This window comes from Apteryx mantelli, chromosome 5 (genome assembly GCF_036417845.1).
Source record: "Apteryx mantelli isolate bAptMan1 chromosome 5, bAptMan1.hap1, whole genome shotgun sequence".
Taxonomy (NCBI): Eukaryota; Metazoa; Chordata; class Aves; order Apterygiformes; family Apterygidae; genus Apteryx; species Apteryx mantelli.
In genome coordinates, this window is record NC_089982.1 from 76,199,520 (window position 1) to 76,217,313 (window position 17,794).

Consider the following 17,794-nt stretch of genomic DNA (forward strand, 5'->3'; position numbering starts at 1 on the left):
ATATTAATATTTCACATAGTTAACCAAGAGAAAGATGCTAAGGACTCAGTCTGGCAAACTCACCTCTAGGTCAGGCATATTCTTGAGGTCATATCCTTGCCTTCAAACTATGTGTATGTAAGGGAGGGCAGAGCCAGCCCTAGCCCGAATTTAACCTGCAAAGCCAGGCCACTAGATACATTCACATGAAGAGGCAAGTGGAGACCTACCACAAAGGTGCAAAGGCTCGATGCAAGATGCAAAGCGAGATCTCATCACCCCAACACCATTGGCACCAGGGACTTTACGTCGGTGTAAGTGAGATGAGAAAACAGTTTCAAGTCTTCAGAGTCTCCTTCCAAATGAATGTTTTCTTATCTGTGATGATTTTGGATGATCACTGTTGTGCCCTTCCTGAGCCTCTTATATTCTTTCTGAAATGTGCTGTATAGCTAGGCTATTTTTTCTAACTGAAAATTCATTCAATAGTAAAAATGAGTCTGACAAATGTGTATCTTTCTGTACATATGTGTATACTACCTACATCCTCACAAATCTAGTAGAAAATATAGGACTGTTGGAACTGTTTGCAAAGTGGTGCTGTGGTAAATCTCTCTTTCTTAAATTTGATTAATTCTGACTGGATTCAAAGGAGTCTCCCACTGGAGGTAAGGATATGTCTCTTCTAATTTTGATAATGTAAATTTGTGGTAACTTCCTTGCAGAATGTGAAAAAATGGTGTATATTATTGGGGTACCACTGCAAGCCCTCCTCCAGATAACTGAGGCTTCTGCATGTCAACAGACAAAAGGTCTAGTAAGATCAGTCCTTTCCTAATAAAGGAAAGACTTACTATGATTGTTGGAAAGGGAAGGGGAAGGGGAGTGGGACAGTTTTCTGTAGTCTAGATCAACAGATCAACCCTTGGCAAGGCCAAAGAGCTACCCAGAGTAACTTTTCTCTCTGTAGGCTGTTTTGTACCTTCTCTCACTTTGGGGAGGTAAGCACCAGTCTAGATAGCAGCAGAAGTCCAAACAGGAACAGAGGTGATAAAAAGAATTGCCACAATGTCCTTGTGCTGGTCCATAAAGCTGTCTGTTTACATAGTGATTAGAAAAGTGATTAGAAACAGCAAAGCCCAGGAAACAGTAGCAAATGTCTGATTTTGGCAGATCAGGAGACTCCTAAAGGAAAACAGCCCTAGGGGAGTTTTGCAAAACCTTCATACAGGGAAAACACACCCCAAAACTTCACTCACTCTCCAGTCCAAAGTAATATTTGGATCTTCTGATTCTCAGCAAGGTCTTGGACAAGAAAAGTTGCCACGCACACCAGTGTGGTTGAGTGTGATCGTCCTTACCCCAGGGAATTTTACACCACCACAAGTGAGATCAGAACCAAGTTTCCTGAGATTGCTGCCTGGAGGATCACCACCATGTGGCTTTTATGAAGGTGGAGGAAAGAGAGCCAGGGTGGCTTTTTAAAGAGAGTATGACTAATAACTATCCCTTGTATTGAAGTGTTTCATAGGTAATGTAATTATGTGTATATCTAATTGCTTTTCCTATTGAGTGAAGTTGTTTGATTACTCACTTTCTTTTGGAAGGTCCAAGGGCCAGATACCATTTGTACTAGAGGCATCACTTCCAACATTGCCCCTTTTCAAATGAATTTTAAAGGGGAAAATCAAATAAGTGAATATTGTCCTGCTTCAAGTTAACATTGGAAACACTTTGTCCCCCTCCAGTGTTTCTCAGGTTAGTCAATATAAAAACTACTATTGTTTAATGCCAGGGCATTGAGGTCATTCCCAGCTCTGCAGCTGAAGTCCTGCCAGGTTTTAAGCATGTTTTCCTTTTCTGTTTAGTTTACAGAGTATTCTGAGGCAGGTTGTATGTCCAGTGTCTAATGTAAGAGACCTCCCATTGCAAATAGGGGGGCCTCCAGCTGTTCTTCTAATGCAAAAAAATTAACTGCAACAAAATATATGCTTGACACTCCCACGATGAGCTTCCAATAGAGAATCTCTCTAACGTGGGAGTAGGTCGTGTCTTCCACCTGCATCTCACCCAGCTGCACTCTCTCTTCTTGGCGTGGGAAACTTTAGCAGCACATTTTTAAATGTCAGTTCAGGCAACTAATCAGCTCTAGCTAGCTCTTACAGAGTTTTTTAAAAGTATCTGGGTAATATGGTAGCTAGTAGTAATCTCCTGCTGTAGTAAGGAACGATTTGTCCTTGCAGAAGCAATTGTTTTAAGGTTTAAAAGAAATTATAGTAGTACTCAGTGTGACTGGAATGGAGGATTCATCTGGGAATCCTGATACCTCATGAACTCGGTTTTCTTCGGAGAAAGCTACCTTGCCACTGGCCGTGTTATACTGAATAGTTACAGTTTGGTTAATATTTTTGATCAATGATCTTAGCAGTAGCACTATCTTGGTGGGGGAAGGATATTTAGGGATGGATATTTACTTCTCCGTCTACCTGAGTATTTTAGACAGTCACCGATGGCAATATTAATTCTTTAAGGACAGTTAGTAACTTTGGAGCTAGGTCGGAAGCAAGTTGAGAAATCGAACTAAACATCGGAACTACGGTTATACAGAAGATTTCCTTCGAGTATTGTTATTATAAAATAAATCTCTCAGTGCTTTGGGGCGTTATTTTCCTTCATTTGCCGATGTAACTCTGGAAACTCACAGAAATATTTCGGAGGCAAATGGATAAAATAGAGAGCAGAGTAGGACTCAAAGTGGTGTGGTAGGTGTGGTGAAAAGCAGATTAAATACAAAACAGCAGCTTTTTATATAATTATCTTTTTTTTCCACGGACACACCTGTACTTGTAGAAGGAGAATTTCTTTAACTGAACTTTAGTTCCATGCTAAAGAACCAGAGAAAGGGTTCTTAACATATAGCTGCTACAGTTGATGAAACAATCATTGCTATGAAATTTGAAAAAGCCGTTTCTGGCTCTTTACCAGTATTGTCTAATCTCATCACAATAGTCAATTCATTGTGTATCGACACTGGAAATAATAAAAGTAATTACTAAAAGTAATTACTAAAAGAAGGTTCCCGTATAGATCATCAGTTAAAAAAAAAAAAAAAAAAAAAAAAAAAAAAAAAGAACCATATCACATCTTTGGAAATAAGAACATCATCACTAATGTGTCTCCGAACGCGTTTAGATATGGAGTAACAGAGGGACTCAGAAGAATTTAACTTCTTTAAATATCCTCGTATAGTCGGATACGAACCGAGGGGACGGTTCAGGCTCTTAATTCGTCGTCTGCACCTTCATGGGAGCTGCAGGTTAGGGAAACCTGAGCTGTGAAGTGCGCCCGAGAGGTCTCCTTGAACACTTAACGTGTCCATTTCATTATATTATTCTTGCAGTAGTGTCAAAAATATTTATTTTTCCAGCGCAGAGGTACTCTGAGAGACTCCTTTCATCCTTGCACCTAATTCGAGATTAAAAGCAAAGAGGAGAGGTCCAGCATGCGATGCTCCTGTGAGCATACATCCACTCCGCAGCCGCGGCGCAGCCGCTAATCTCGCTGTCGAGAGCTCGTCCATGGTCATGTCGGCACCTTCTGCCTTCTGCACTACACCGGGCGATATTCCCTTTAACAGCAGTTTCCAGGCTGGGAAACAAATCACGAAATCAGCGTGCCTGAGAGTCGCAGTCACGGAGCCCCCGTTTACGCCAGGCTCTCCCCGCACTGCCGGTATTCATGGTACTCATTGGCATAGAGGTTTAGTCCATATATTTATTAATTGTCCATGAAAATAAAAGTGGGATAGAGGTGGGGAAAGAAAGGAAAAACCTGGCTTATCTAGCCCAAATGCCTTCCTTTTCCCACTTAGAAACTCTACAGCTTACCGCCCTACCTCATGAACTTGTCCAATAGCTCCTCGCCTGTTCCCCCCTCACAAGGAGTTTCCTCTCAGCGGCTTGGAAGCCGGGCCTGCTTTTTTTAACCGTGTTCTCGCTTTTCCAGTTCTTCTTGCCAATTATCTTACCACTCATTTGGGGATTTTGCCACATTTTTTCTGAAGAACTGCGGGTCTAATCGTAGTTGATTTTAATTTCCCTGATGATTTTATAAACAGCTCAATTATTATTTCGTCTAGCCTGCAAATGAACTATGCGGGCGATATTTAATGCAGAGTAAAATGTGAATTTCATAATACCACAATTGTATTTTTAACCTTTATTTTTAAAATAAAAACCATCGATGCACTCTAGGAAACATCTTTCTTTTTACACTGCCTAGAAGTAACTGTATTGAAAAGGCATGCATTTCAGCTTCCTGATAGAAAAGGCTTATTTCCCGCCTTTGACTATAAAGAGTGTGAACTTGAAAACGAAAGGAAGATAAATGAGTTTGGAAATCTATTTTTTAAAAAAACACACACACACTTCTTTATTCTAGGATGGATAAAATTGTCCCACAAGATTTCAGAGGGGTTAGCACAAAAAGTACGAGAGCGTGTCTTTTCTTGAAAAAAAAATCAGGCAAGCCACAGTTTGGTTTGAGAAAAGGTGTTTACATTTTGATAATATCACTGGGGGGGGGGCAGTTAATTTGAGGGATGTTACAGGTGGAGAGTTTGAGATACAGGAGAGTATCCCGACCTTTGCTTTTAAAATGCTGCATTAAAAGTGACACGGTTGCGCGGTGCCGTTGATGGTTACTGCGCCCGGCCCCCGCGGGCTGCGGCAGAGCCTCGGCTCGCCGGATCGCGGGCGCGGGTGTTTTGGGGGGCCGGGAGGCGCCCGGGTGCCGCGGCGGCGGCGGCGCCTCGGCGCGGAGCAGGGACCGCGGGAGCGCGACGCGGCGCCCCCGGGCGTCGCGGGCCCCGTCGCGGGCGGCCCCTCCGCGGGCCCGGGCTGCCGTCGGGGGTCCCCGGCGCGTGGGGGCGGGTGCCCCACGGCCTCGCCAGGCGGAGGAATAACGTCGGCGGGTTTCCGCGGCCCGGGGAGCGGGGGCAAGAGGCCCGGGAGGGGGCCGCGGGGGGGTTATACGTCCCCATCCAGCAGGCTGAAGTATTTGCCGGGGCTGGGGAGGCAAAGGTAAGGGACGGCACTGCCCGGGCAGAGCAGCGGGAAGGACACGGGCAGCAAACAGCGGCTGAGGAAGGTGCTGTCCTTGTAGAGGGCCGGGAAAGGCAGAGCGGCGGCGGCGGCGGCGGCGGCGGCGGTGGCGGGCAGCGGCTCCGCGGGGGGCTCCGCCGGGCCCGGGCCCTCCGGCTCCGCCGACATCTGTCTCTTGAGCTTGTTGCGGCGGTTCTGGAACCAGATCTTCACCTGGGTCTCGGTGAGGTGCAGCGAGGCGGCCAGGCCGGCGCGCTCCGAGCTGCTCAGGTAGCGCTTCACGTCGAAGGTGGACTCCAGCTGGAAGACCTGGCTCTTGGAGAAGATGGTGCGCGTCTTCTTCTTGCTGGCCGCCGACTTGCTGCTCTCCTTGCCGCAGCCTGCGGCTCCTCCGGCCTCCTCCGGGCGGCAGCGCAGCCCCTCGGGCGGTGGCGAGCCCGCCCCTCCGCTCCCCTCGGGGCCCCGACCGAGGCCGCGGCCGGCAGGCCCGTCTGCTGGGAGCCGGCCGGGCTCGCTGCCTGCAAGGGCAAAGCACAGCATCAGCCCTGCCCGCGGCCGCGGCCCCGCGCCCCGCACCCGCCCGCATGCAGGGCCCGGCGCGGCCGCTCCGCGCGGCGCCCCGGCTGCCGGGGTCTGGCGGAGCGCAGGGAGCGGGGCCGGGGCGAAGGGGGACTCCGGGAGCTGGCAGCGCACCCCCACCCCTCCGCAGGGGAACGGCACCTACGGAGAAGAAGGGTGAGGAGTTTCCATTAAGGATCTAAAGAAATCTCTCTGCCTGCTCTAAGCCAGGGAAATTAAGGGCTCCTGGACTTGGGACAGAGACCCAACGAGGCCGGGGGGGAGGGGGGGGAGCGAGTAAAACACCCTGCGCAAGACCCTGGGAGCAGGTTGGGGGGGGCGGGTGCGCCGGCGGTGTCTCTTCCCATCCGTCCACAGCCACGAAAGGGAAAGCCTCGGTTCCTCTTCTTGCCTCTGTTAACTGAAAGAGGCATGAGCGCCGCGAGTGCTCCGGGGCGCGCGCGCGCGTGTGTGTGTGTGTGCGCACCCCACCTGAGTCGCCTGGCCGCGGCACGGCCCCGGCGGCGCTGGGGCGGGCAGGGGAGGGGGGCTGGGGCCGGACCCCTGTCCGGACGCCGGTGCCCGGCAGCGGCGCGCAGGGCTGCCGGTGCGGAGCCGCCCGCGGAGCCGCCCGCGCGGGGGCCGGGTCGCGCCCCGACGTGCGAGTCAGCCTCCCGCAGGGTTCAGCCTCTGTACCCGAGTTGCCGGAGCCTTTACTGGGGTCGCGCTCCGCAGGCCCCTCTTCCTCCTCTTCCTCTTCCTCCTCCCGCTGCTCCGGCAGCAGGCAGCGGGCTGCGCCCCGCTCCCGCGGCCGCGCGGGGCTGCGGGCCGGGCGGCGGGGGCCGGGCTGCAGGATGCTGGCAATGCTGAAGGCTGGCGGCGCGGCCGGGGCCGCCGAGGGGGCTCCGCGGCCGCCCCCGAGCTGCACCATGGCGCGCCGCGCCGAGCCGAGCCGAGCCGCGCTGCAGGACTGGCTGCGACGGGAGGCTGCAGCGGCAGCCGGGAGGAGGGAGGGAGGGAGGGAGGGAGGGGAACGGGGGGCACCGGGGGAGGGTCGGGGCGGCGAAGGGAGGGGATAGAGCTAGAGGGAGCCAAAGGGCTGGAGGACGGGGCGGGGGGGAGCGGTGCAGGGATGGAGGCAGGGAAGCGCCGGGAGGGAGAGAGCAAGGAAGAAAAAGGAGCAGGAGCAGGAGGGGAAGGAATTGGGGGAGCTGCCAAGGTCCCCTGTGGGTGGGGAGCGCCCCACGGGGGGAGCCTCGGGCAGGCGGCAGCGGGGCGGCAGTGCCGCCGCTGCTGCGAGGGGAAGGGGCAAAGCCGGGCCAAGGGGGGCTGGGGAAAGGGAGAAGGTGAAGAGCAGGTGGGATGCCAGGACGGAGATCTCTCGGGACTGGGTGAAGGAGGAAGAGAAGGATGAAGAGGGAGGCCTGGGAACGGGGGGGGGAGGGGGGGCGGGGATGGGGCCCGGGATGGAGAAAGAAGCGGGCCTGGAAGAACAGGAGGAGAGCAGAAAGGTGGAGAGGAAATACAGCGCAGAGGATAAAGGTGTGGTAGAGAGGGAGTGGCAGTGGGAGATCATCAAGAGAAAGGAGGCAGCGAGTGGGAACGGTCACCGAGGGAGGAGTGGGGGAAGTGGGTAAAAAGAAAGAGATAAAACAGAGTGGATGAAAAAAAGTCAGCAGGTAGTAATAGAGAACTAAGAAGCAGGAGAGAGGCGGGAAGTGTAGAAGTGAAGGGAGCGGTGGATGACGCAGAGTGCAGTTTGGGGCCGTGCGACAAGCAAAAGGAGCGATGATGAAGTGAGATAAGGCGACAGAGAAAAGAGAAAGCCAGGAGCCAGCCAAGCTCCTGAGTGTGTTTGTACAGCATCTGGCGCAGCGGGCCCCCAGTTTGGTGTCAATCATTGCTAAGAATTATCGATGCCGTTTTAAGGGGGTGGGGGATGATGAGAAAAAGTGCTTCCCGGGGCCGGGAGCGACCCTTTGGCCCTTCATCCCCTTCCACCTGCAAACCACCCCCCCGAGTATGCAGGGTGACCCTCGGGAGAAAGGGAGCCCCTTTTCTCCCAAGGAGCCCAGTGGCTTCAGGCCGCCCCGCAACCCTCCCGCGGCTGCGCAGAGCCAGCTCGGCGGTGGTTGTGCAAGGTGTGCAAGAGCGTGTGCGTGGCACGCGAACGGTGGGAAGGTGCTGGCTGCGGGGCCGGGGAGATGGGCTGCTGAGGGCAATGCACCGAGAGGCCTGAGGAGCCGTCCAAGGCGTGCGGGGCCGTGGGGTGTGTGTGTGTCTATGTGTCAGTGTGTTTCTGTGCATTTCTAGGCTGTGCCTGTTGGAGGATGGAGGACACGCGTTCCCAAAGCAAGCGCTTTGCGTGTGCTGGGGGAGATTTCTTGGGGATTTGGGGAAGGATAGGTGTGTTTGTGTATTGTCCGGATAATGTTTGTGCCCCAGCACCTGCAAGCAGTTCGAAGTTTTTAAAACCGTTTGCACTTTTTAAGACAGCGAGTTCTGCTACGTTAGAGTCGGCATCAGTTATTAGGCGCAGGAAACCGTTTCCTTCCCCACATCCCCCTTGAAAGCCGGAGGAATGCTCCTAACCGGCTTTTAAGAGGCCTTCTAGTCCAAGACTCGAAGTTTCAACCACGAAAAATGCTGAGGGCAAGCGAGAATCCCTTGAAGGAGGGTTGACAGCAGAGCTGCTGACAGGATCTTAATATTATGATACCACAGATTCCGTGAGCTGAAATCAGGGCATCTGGAGGCTTTGGACTGCGTTAATCTTTAACGCACTTGTTCTTGGGAGAGCGGGTTTCAGCTCTTTTTCATGAAAATTTGTTTCACTTGATAAATGCACTCAGATTTTAATGCAGCCGTCTACTGGAGAACTGCACTTTTCCACCAGGCGAAAAAAAGAATTCCATCTTCCATTAACACGATCACTGGCTAAATGTCCAAACGCTTTTTATTTGTCTTGCCACCTCCTGTACAAGTTAGCAGTTCTGGTAGGGCGAAATGTCCCGTTAGGAGAGAGCGATAGGGCAGGAGAAGGGACAGGGAGTGCAAACTGCGAAGAAGAGGCAGAATAGATAATTCAATAATTCAATGTCAGCTGGTAAAACTTGGAGCATGGGGGCTTTGGATCACAGTTCGGGCTGGTCTTTGCCCCAGCAGATGTCTCAGCCTCCTTTCCCGCTGTTGGAAAGAGGTGATCTGAGTACACCCAAGGTACTCGCATCCGTTCTTGCTGCAGAACATTTCCCTTTTAGTCCAGCAAAAATCCATCTTAAAAAGTAAAAGCACTGACTCCTGAGCGTGTTTTCTTAAAAGACTTTTACTTGGAACTCGAAAAGGACAGAAAATAAGAAGGCAATTGAGGAAGGAGACATAACTTTTACCTCTATTTTTTACACCCTGGCAAAAGTACTGCAAACGCGCCGGTGAGCAGACTTGCGCACAGTTTATAAACTCAGACTGAAACAGGAGCTCCCCGATCTGGAATACTTTTCTCCTCTTGATCTGACGGCCGCTTTGCTCCAGCACCACCCGGCGCCGGCAGGAGAGGTGCGGCCAAGGCGCGGCGCGGGGAGCCACCGCCGCGGTAACACCCCTTGGGGGAGGCTGCTCCTCGCTCCTCGTCTCCCAGCCCCCTTTGGCTGCTCTAGAGAAACGGTGGGTAGATCTCCCGCATCCTCAGGAAGGGTAGTAAGGAATTGGCTCCGCATGCAGGCTGGTAGAGATCCGCATACTGCAAAACCCGAACAAGCGGCGCGCAGCTGCGGCTCGGGAGGGAGCTCCCGGCGCAGGGGCAGGCGGAGGCAGAGCGTCTCCTGCCCCAGCCCGCTCCGAGCGCGGCTCCCAGCAGAGCCCCTCCGTGCCGGCGCCAGCCCGGGCGGCTCCCCGCAAATCTCGCCCAAAATCCGAGAGAGCCACCCCGGGGTGTCCGGGGTACCCGGGGTGTCCGGGCCGGGCTCGCTCCGGGCGGCGCCTGCTGCGCGGAGCCGCCGGCCGCAGCCGCGCTGCCCGGGCCGGGGCGGCGGGGAGGGGGAGCGGGGCTCAGCTTCCCCCGCAGCACCTCTCCGCACCCGCGCAAGTCACTCTCCGGGCTCCAAAAGGCCGTCGGACAAGGCGCATAATCGCTTCGTTTGAAAGCAAATTTCCTACGGTAGTTAGAGACCTTCCAGCATAGGTATTTTTTGATCCTGCACTTCGTTTCCATTCTGTCTTTAAATAATCCTGTCGTCAGACGTGTCATTCCACGGAGTCCGGTAACACACAGCAGCGGCTCAGCAAAAACGAAACTTTTTTATTTTTGCCTTTTTTCTTCCCCACTGACATATTCCTATAATAGCAGCTAGCATTAAGCTGAATCCTGGGAAAGCTTTTACCAAAAATCACCTGGCGCACATATCTTTATTTCCATTTTAGCCCAGGGTAGAGAGTCTTCTGCTCTTAATCTAAAATTGATTGAAATGAACTCTAATTAGATTCTAGAGAAATACGAAAGAGTGCGGCTTTGCTTGGTGCACGGATTTGAGGTTGTTTTATTTCCATAGGTACTCCACAGTAAAATAGGCCCTCTCTGGATTTCAGAGCCCCTTGCAAGTAAGAACCTAATACAGTCGAGTCATAGCCAAGTCTCGAAAGTCTTTACAGTGTCCCCGCCCAGCACGTAGCCGGAGCGACTAGGTGGGGGAAAAAAAAAAAAAGAACAGAAGGGCTGTCTGAAAAAAAGCTCACCAAATTAACCTTGGTGGCTTTGGCTCATTTAGCGCCGCCAGTCCCGAGAAGGGACTCGATTTTGCGGTCAGCAGCAGCTGGGTGCAAAGGTCATTATTCCCGGGTTTGGGTCCCTCTGCTGCAGCCCGGGTCCTCCCGCTGCGGGGGAGCTGCGGGGGCGGCAGCGAGACCCGCCCGGCGGCGCCGCAGCCGGGGGCGGCGGGACGCGGTGTCGCCGGCTCGGGGCGCCCCGACGTGCGGGGAGCCAGCGGGCGGCGGGCGGGAGCGGGCCCTCGCGTGGGACCGGGCAGGCGGCACCGCTCCGCCGGGATCTTCCGCTTTCCCTTGGGGTCGGTGCAAAGTCCTCGGCTAAGTCGCCTTCCTGCAGCATCTGCACTTGATACCAGAGGCGTGAGGTTAAAATCCGAGAGCGGATTTCCGAATAAAGCGATTAATTATCAGCTGTTCAGAAGACTAGAATTTTTAAGTGGAGGGGAAGGGAAGGGAAGGGAAGGGAAGGGAAGGGAAGGGAAGGGAAGGGAAGGGAAGGGAAGATGGCAATTTTAAATTTCAGACGTATGTCAGGATTTTCGTAGTAGCATGTACACACAGATGTACATGTATCTCCTTACATAGAAATTAAAACGTAGGATCTGTAAGAACACTTGATAAACTCAGGACAGTTAAATGAAGCACTGAGAACTCCTTCTTAAAGTTACAATCATTGGGAAAGTAATAAAATTGCCTGGATCTAATTTCAGGTAGAGAGCACTAAATGCTCCAAATACATTGGAAGTGCTGGAGCAAGTCTCCAAACCACGGTGAGACACAGAGCGCACATCCCGCCAGGCTCACATGTTTACAGAGGGAAAAGAGACAGTCTATTCCAAGATAATGCAGTATAAAAGAAAAAAAAAATCGATCCAAATATATTGTTCGACCGTGGAGCCAGCGCGCACCTATGAGATTTATCAAGCATTGATTTGCATGAATATTTTAGATCCATGCCTATGAGAAATGTTATAGGCCATCTTAAGCCGGTGAGCAATGTACCATTTGCAAAGTAGCCATTTAACAAGGTGCTTTCCAGCATATTGATCATTTTCATTCAAAGTGTAATTAATAATAACATCCTACAGCAGCTATACCAAGAATTTATTTCAAAAGGTCAGTTCAGACTGTATTTTGATTTTCGTTTGGTTTGCTTAGAATTTTTTTTTTTCACTAATTATTTTTATTAACACCCAACAAACACAAGTTATCTTTGTAAGCAGTCTGGCAAGGTTTTCCTTTACCTCGCCTCTGGAGTGCCATCTAGCTAAGCTGTTGTAGCAACATTCATTAAATAAATGTCAACAGACAAGGATTTATGCTGCATAATAATATTACAGCTGTAGTATAACTGGATTTATTTTAAAGCTATTCTGAGGTTGCTTTGATCTATAAAGAAGCAACGTATGTCTCTATATGCCACAAACAGCCTTTGCCAAACTACTTTGAGCTCTACAGTCCGCCAACATATTTATTCCGAAAACATTCTATTTGCAGAAATACAAAGCGTGACTCTTACCTCTTTAATTTGTTTAATAAAAATATATACAGGGAATAAAACTGCGAGAAATATGTTGTCTTGATTTGCGGATATGGGTTTGTTTGGTTGGTTTTTTGTTTTTTTTGGGGGGGTTTTTTGGCCTGCTTTAAAGTCGTCAATGTACATTCATCAATATAAATGGTAGTTTTTCAGTGACTACGTCTTCTGTTAGGTATTTCTCTGAATCATGCAGCATGCTCTTGACCTCAGGAACAATGAAAAGGACCATTAAAAAAGCTATGAGGTAAAGAAACCTGAGGTGTATATGTTCCCACTTTTAGTACATACTTTTAACAATCCACTATAAAGCAGTCCCTGCATGTACAGAATAAGGCATAAGTAAGCACTTTTTCTTAGAGGAATTCACGTCTTGTACCTTTTAATATTTTACTATGATCATAAGTTACAAATACAGTGTATGAAAAAAATCTGTTTATTGATATAATCAGCACGTCTTTAAAAAACAAACTAATGTCAAAACACATTTTAAAAATCCGATTGATCATTTAGCCCTGCCAGTTCCTTAACTTCAAGAAAAGAATATTTAGTAGAATCAGAAGTATGATAATCTCATATGTTACTCCAAAGAAAAGGCATGTGGAGAGTGGCAGGCGTGTGAAGTTTCGCGTTGGGTTACAATCTACTCCGATATGGTTGGTGCGAGTCAGAATTCACTCCAGTAAGTAACGCTGGGAGACCCGTGGGGTGGGATATGACGGGGGAAATGACCTGGCCGTTTTTTCCCAGACGTAAGAGCGCTCTGAACGGTGTCAGCTCAGGTGCTGGGCACAAGGAGGAGGAAAACCTCCCCGAAGTCACGTCCCTGGCGCACCGAAAGGCGAAAGCCAACCCCGGGCTGGTCCGGACGCAGTTAGAGGCACCGGCACCGGCAGGCTGCAATCCCAAACCTCACCGCTCCCCAATCCTTGTTACACTTTCCGGTAACAGATCACCAGATTTTAGAAGCTTTCGCCCCAAAGGTGGGTGTTTAACTGATACGCAAGCAAAACAGCTGGCGAAGGTCTCCTGGTGTCACACAGGGTTTTTTTGTTGTTGTTGTTGTTTTGGGTTTTTGGTTTTTTTTTCAGAGCAGTTGAAATACAGCTCCCAGCTCCTCCTTGTTTCGAGTCGAAACAAGAGTCCCGACAAGTTAACGCTTTTCTCAGAAACACGGAATATATATATATATTTTTCATTCTCGAGTGATTTTGAGGCTTTCAGAGTCCTGACTGCAACTGTGCAGGCTGATGCCCAGAGCCGCGTTTCAGGCCGAAGCGAAAAAGCAGTTGCGAGGTTGTAATCCGTCACTGCACCCTTTTTTCAGATTTTGTATCAAAGCTTAATCTCCGCTACATCTCGCTGACCGATTTCATAACAAGAAAGCATGAAATTGCTCCAAATATAATTCAAACCGTAGGAAACGGTAACAATTAGATTTCTTTTCCTTCACTGGGGAAAGGTCCGCATGCACATACCCCAACATATCCATGATCTAGCTTTCCCTGCAGGGACAGCCAGTGCTCCGAGCTGGCCGTTAAATTACATCTGATTATGCCCTAAAACGTACGATCAAAGCTTGACCTTCCATCAAGGCTGAGTTTTACAAGGTCATTTTTTTCTCCTAATGTTCAGGTAAAGAAATTCAAACCTTTAGAAATAATAATTGACCCGGTATTCATTTTAGCAGTGGATAGACAGGGGGAAATAAAAATTATTAAGGAAAAATAGCTTGGCATGCATAATACTTCATATAATATCACATTACAGTTTAGCTTACATAAGTAGCCATACAGCTCCCCAGCCTGTCGCCACCTGATTATTTTTCTTGCTTTCTTTTTTAATCGCCAGTGCGGACTATCAATCGGTTACATAAACCGATCCTGTAAGAGGCAGAAAAGCTGAGGAGTGTTTTCCTCAGCCTGGTCAGGAGACCCAGCTACGTGGCAAATCCAGCTGTTAAAACACCGTATGCAGATTTTTTTATTTTTTTCCCACCAGGTATTTCAGTTGATAGTTTGTTAGGGAAATAAAACGAAAACAAAGAAATCAAATCCTCACAGCTCGGATTTCAGCGGGGCGAATTCGTCCGCACAGTCTGCCTTCGCGCTGTTACAAATCAAAGAGCCTGCTCTGAGGACCAGGGGGCATCAGCACATGCTTGGGTATCGATCTCGTGAAAATAACATGGATGGTCACAGTGCGGCGGGGGGGGAGGGGGGGATCCGTGCGGACTGAGCGGCTGGAACAAAGGGCGCTGGAGGAGCTGCTGGAGGCGGGATCGGCGGCGCCCCGCTCGCAGCGGCGGCTCGGACGGGACGGGACGGGACGGGCTGCCGCAGCCGCAGCGCCCGGCCCCGGGCTCCGCGGGCGCGGGGGGACCCCACGGCGCCGGGTCCGGGCCGGCTGCTGGAGCCGAGGGGCTTCTCCTTGCCCAGCTCTGGCGCCGCTTCCCCCCTCGACGCCTCCGGGCCCCGGCCCCGGCCGAGGCCTTTACCTTCGTCTCATGCTCGGCCAGCTCTGCGGGGCAGGATTTAGCTGCGGGTTTGCCGTGAGCCCACGGGAAGGGAAAGTCTCTGCAACCCAAGGGGGTGCCGACGGGTTGTTGCTCCTGCGGTGCGCAGCGTGCGGGGCGGCAGGGACCCCGTCGTTGCCACGGGACTGCATTTTCTTTGGATGTGTGACAGGCAGAGACTCCGACGGACCAGCTCCCGGCTCGTCGCTAGGGTCCTTGTAGTCCTTTTCTTTTCTCTCCTGCTGTTGTTTTTTTTTTTCCGAGTTACCCCAAAGTAAGTTTATTGCACGTTTAAAAAAGTCAAAAAGCAGAAACTCGAGAAATGTGTAAGTGGAAATAAAAATTCGGGGAGGAAGGGGGGTAGAGCTGGAAGCCTGGCGAGGGAGCAAGGGGACAGCGGTCCCGGCGCAGGTGGGGCTCAGACGAGTCCTGTCATCTGCGACCGTAGGAAGGGGAGGGAGGCGGCGGGGAAGGTGCCCAGGGGGTAGCTGACGGCGTTGGAAAAGCCCACCAAGGGCGGCGACATGTGAGGCAAGGCGAAGCCCAGAGCGCTCGCCGGAGAGTTCTCGTGGTAGAGGATGGGCACCCTCACTATCCTTTGGGCCGAGTGGGAGATGTTGGCCGCCTCCAGGTCGGCGGCCAGCTGTCTTTTCCACTTGTTGCGGCGGTTCTGGAACCAGATCTTCACCTGGGTCTCGGTGAGGTGCAGCGAGGCGGCCAGGCCGGCGCGCTCCGAGCTGCTCAGGTAGCGCTTCACGTCGAAGGTGGACTCCAGCTGGAAGACCTGGCTGCGGCTGAAGACGGTGCGCGTCTTCTTCTTGCGGCCGGCGGCGCGCTGCTCCGGCCCGCCGGGCTCCTCGCCGCGCTCCTCCTCCTCCTCGCGGCCGCCGGGGCCCGGCCGCCCGCCCGCGGGGCCCCGCGCCGCCGCCGCCCGCCCGCCGCCGCCCGCCCGCTCCGCCGCCGCCGCCGCCTCCTCGGCCGGCTCGGGCGAGTCGCGGTCGCTGGCTGCGGAGAGAGGGACACGGTCGCGCTGCCGCCGGCGCCTGGGCCGCTCCGCTCCGCGCCGCGCCGCGCCGCCCCGGCCGGCGGCAGCGGGCCCTCCGCGCCTGCCCGCGGGGGGACGCGGCGGCAGCGGAGCCCCGAAACCACCCGGCTAGAAAGCAGTGTGTCTGCGGAAAAAGGCAGGACGCGGGCGCCCGGGTCGGCTCCCGGACAGAGGTTTCTCTCGAGAAACTCGGGGGCTCTAGTATATCTGTGTGTATACACGCACACATGCTCACACATATTTATGTAAAAATATAGATAAAATATATGTGCGCACATACACACATATAAAAGTCTATATAAATATATAACAATTGTATATTTAAAAGCATATACACGTTATATATATGTATATAGAAATATATAAGCATATATATAAAAGTGTACATATATAAGCATATAAATATATTTATAGTCGTTTTATAGATATGCATAAGCATACTTTCATATATAAATATCAAAATGTGTACATATATAAATGTATGCGTACACACATATAAAAAGTCTACACATATTTATAGACCCACGTGCACGTTTACACATATACTTATATATATACATATACACACGCACGTATTTACAAGTGCATATGTAAGTATATTAAAGTGTGCGTATATATAAAAGGGGAGGAGGAGAAATATTTCTCGCTTCACATTATTTAGCACTTGGTAAACACATTCGATCGGATCATCTACTATAATATTGTGACATTGCCTCTCAACACGTCTCCGTGGAGATTCCAATATTGTACTTTCCAACTGTTTTAAAGGGGAAATATATTTCCTAGTATTGATATTGAAAAACATTTCCTAGTATTGATAGCACAGAGAAAAAAAGAAAAAGCAAATTAGAAAAACAAGGCAGCTGTTTTGGGTGTTATTTTCTGTTTCTAGAATTACTTTTGAGTGAAATTAAAAATATCAGTAAACCCAACACTGTTAAAAGAAACGCTTTGGGTTATAAATCATGTCTCTTCCCCTTACTGAGTAACCAAGTGAACTCCACAGGCTATTATAGAATCAAAGAGACAATATTTTTTTTCTATCAGAAATAAAAATAACCACTGATCGCGGCCCATAAACTTTTTCAGATGTTAATTTTTGCCCAGGAGCACAGGCTCTTTCTCCAGCGCATTTTCCCGCAGGAGCCCGTAGGTGACAGAGGCCCTGGCGGAGGCGGTAGCTCAGCCGCCCGCTCCGCACTGCGCTGCGCTGCGCGGGGATGCGCTCGCCGAGGCGAGGAGCCGGCGGCCCGCGGGGGAAGGGGAAGGGGGGAACAGCCCGGGGGACACGCAGGGGCCCGAGCCCGGCCGCTGCTCTGGGTGTCCAAACCCTCTGCTGCGCTACTAGAGACGGCGGCCTGCGCCCGCAGACCTGGCTGTCCGGGTCGTTAGGGCTTCCAAAGCAGCCAGTGCGCCTTCTTAAAAAGAGAAAAAGAAAGAGGAAAAGAAAAAGAAAAAAGCAAGCAAGCAAGCAAGGAAAAAAAAAAGGCAGGCAAGCAAACAGCCCTAACTATTTATATTTTGGGGAGAGCAGCAGGCGGGGCTGAGGCTCCAGGTGCCTGACACACTCGGAGCATTTCCGGAGATTTGCTCCGGGCGGCCGAGAGCGGGGAGGCCGGGCGGGGGGCGCCAAGGGCCGGCTCCGCGTCCGCGGGGAGGCCGCGGGCTGCGGGGGGACCCGCCGAGGGCGGAGCGGCAAGAAGGGGTAAGGGGAAGGCGACTTACTGTCGGGGCTGGCGCAGCCCAGGAAGGCGGCGTGCGCTCGGCGGTACCAGCCGACGGCGGCGTCGCGGAGGGGGCAGCCCGGCGCGCCGAGGCGCAGCGGGGAGCGCGGCCCGCAGCGCGGCGCCCCGCGGCCGCCGCCGCCGCCCGCCGCTCCGTGCCCCGCCGCCCGCCGCGCCCCGCCGCCCGCCGGGCCCAGCAGGTCCTCGATGAAGAAGGACGAGACGCGGGCGGAGGTGGAGCCGGCGCTCTCCGTGGCTTCGTCCGGCATCGTGGCGGGAGTCCCCCGTGGGGCGGGGGAGGTAGCGGGGGTGCCGGCTCCTCCGCGGCTGGGTCCTCGGCTCCGCGGCCCGCCGCTGCCCCGCAGCCGCCGCCTTGCTCTGCCTAGCCCCGTGGATGCTCTCCTGGTATAAAAGGTTTTTTTTCCGGAGTAATCATTTCAGATCGCGGTTTGCCATCATTTCCTGCAAGCTAGGAGGGGAGGGGGGAGGGGGAGGAGGGGAAGGGAATGGAGAGGGAAAAAAAAAAGAAAAAAGCAACCCCGCAGCCCATCGGAGGCGCCAGATTCTGCGCGA

At 52.3% G+C, this 17,794-nt stretch overlaps 2 protein-coding genes across 2 annotated transcripts; both read right to left on the minus strand.

Annotated features, from left to right (window-relative positions):
- Positions 1-5,006: 5,006 nt before the first annotated feature.
- LOC106498656 (homeobox protein HMX2) lies at positions 5,007-6,570 on the minus strand. Its single transcript, XM_067297189.1, has 2 exons — positions 6,336-6,570; positions 5,007-5,599 (listed from the first exon to the last, which is right to left on the minus strand). Exons 1-2 carry the CDS (start codon positions 6,568-6,570, stop codon positions 5,007-5,009), a joined length of 828 nt encoding a protein of 275 aa, XP_067153290.1.
- An 8,300-nt stretch (positions 6,571-14,870) lies between these two features.
- On the minus strand, positions 14,871-17,490 carry LOC106498657 (homeobox protein HMX1-like). The gene is made up of 2 exons (XM_067297190.1): positions 17,223-17,490; positions 14,871-15,457 (listed from the first exon to the last, which is right to left on the minus strand). The coding sequence occupies exons 1-2, from the start codon at positions 17,488-17,490 to the stop codon at positions 14,871-14,873; spliced, it is 855 nt and encodes a 284-aa protein (XP_067153291.1).
- Between the last annotated feature and the right edge of the window lie 304 nt (positions 17,491-17,794).

Bases quoted from the DNA above. Each gene is read 5' to 3' on its own strand.
- LOC106498657 (XM_067297190.1), bottom strand. From the start codon at position 17,490: ATGCCGGACGAAGCCACGGAGAGCGCCGGCTCCACCTCCGCCCGCGTC. The intron at 15,458-17,222 runs GTAAGTCGCCTT...CTCTCTCCGCAG, and splicing joins GGGCTGCGCCAGCCCCGACA to CCAGCGACCGCGACTCGCCC.
- LOC106498656 (XM_067297189.1), bottom strand. From the start codon at position 6,570: ATGGTGCAGCTCGGGGGCGGCCGCGGAGCCCCCTCGGCGGCCCCGGCC. The intron at 5,600-6,335 runs GTACAGAGGCTG...TTGCCCTTGCAG, and splicing joins TAAAGGCTCCGGCAACTCGG to GCAGCGAGCCCGGCCGGCTC.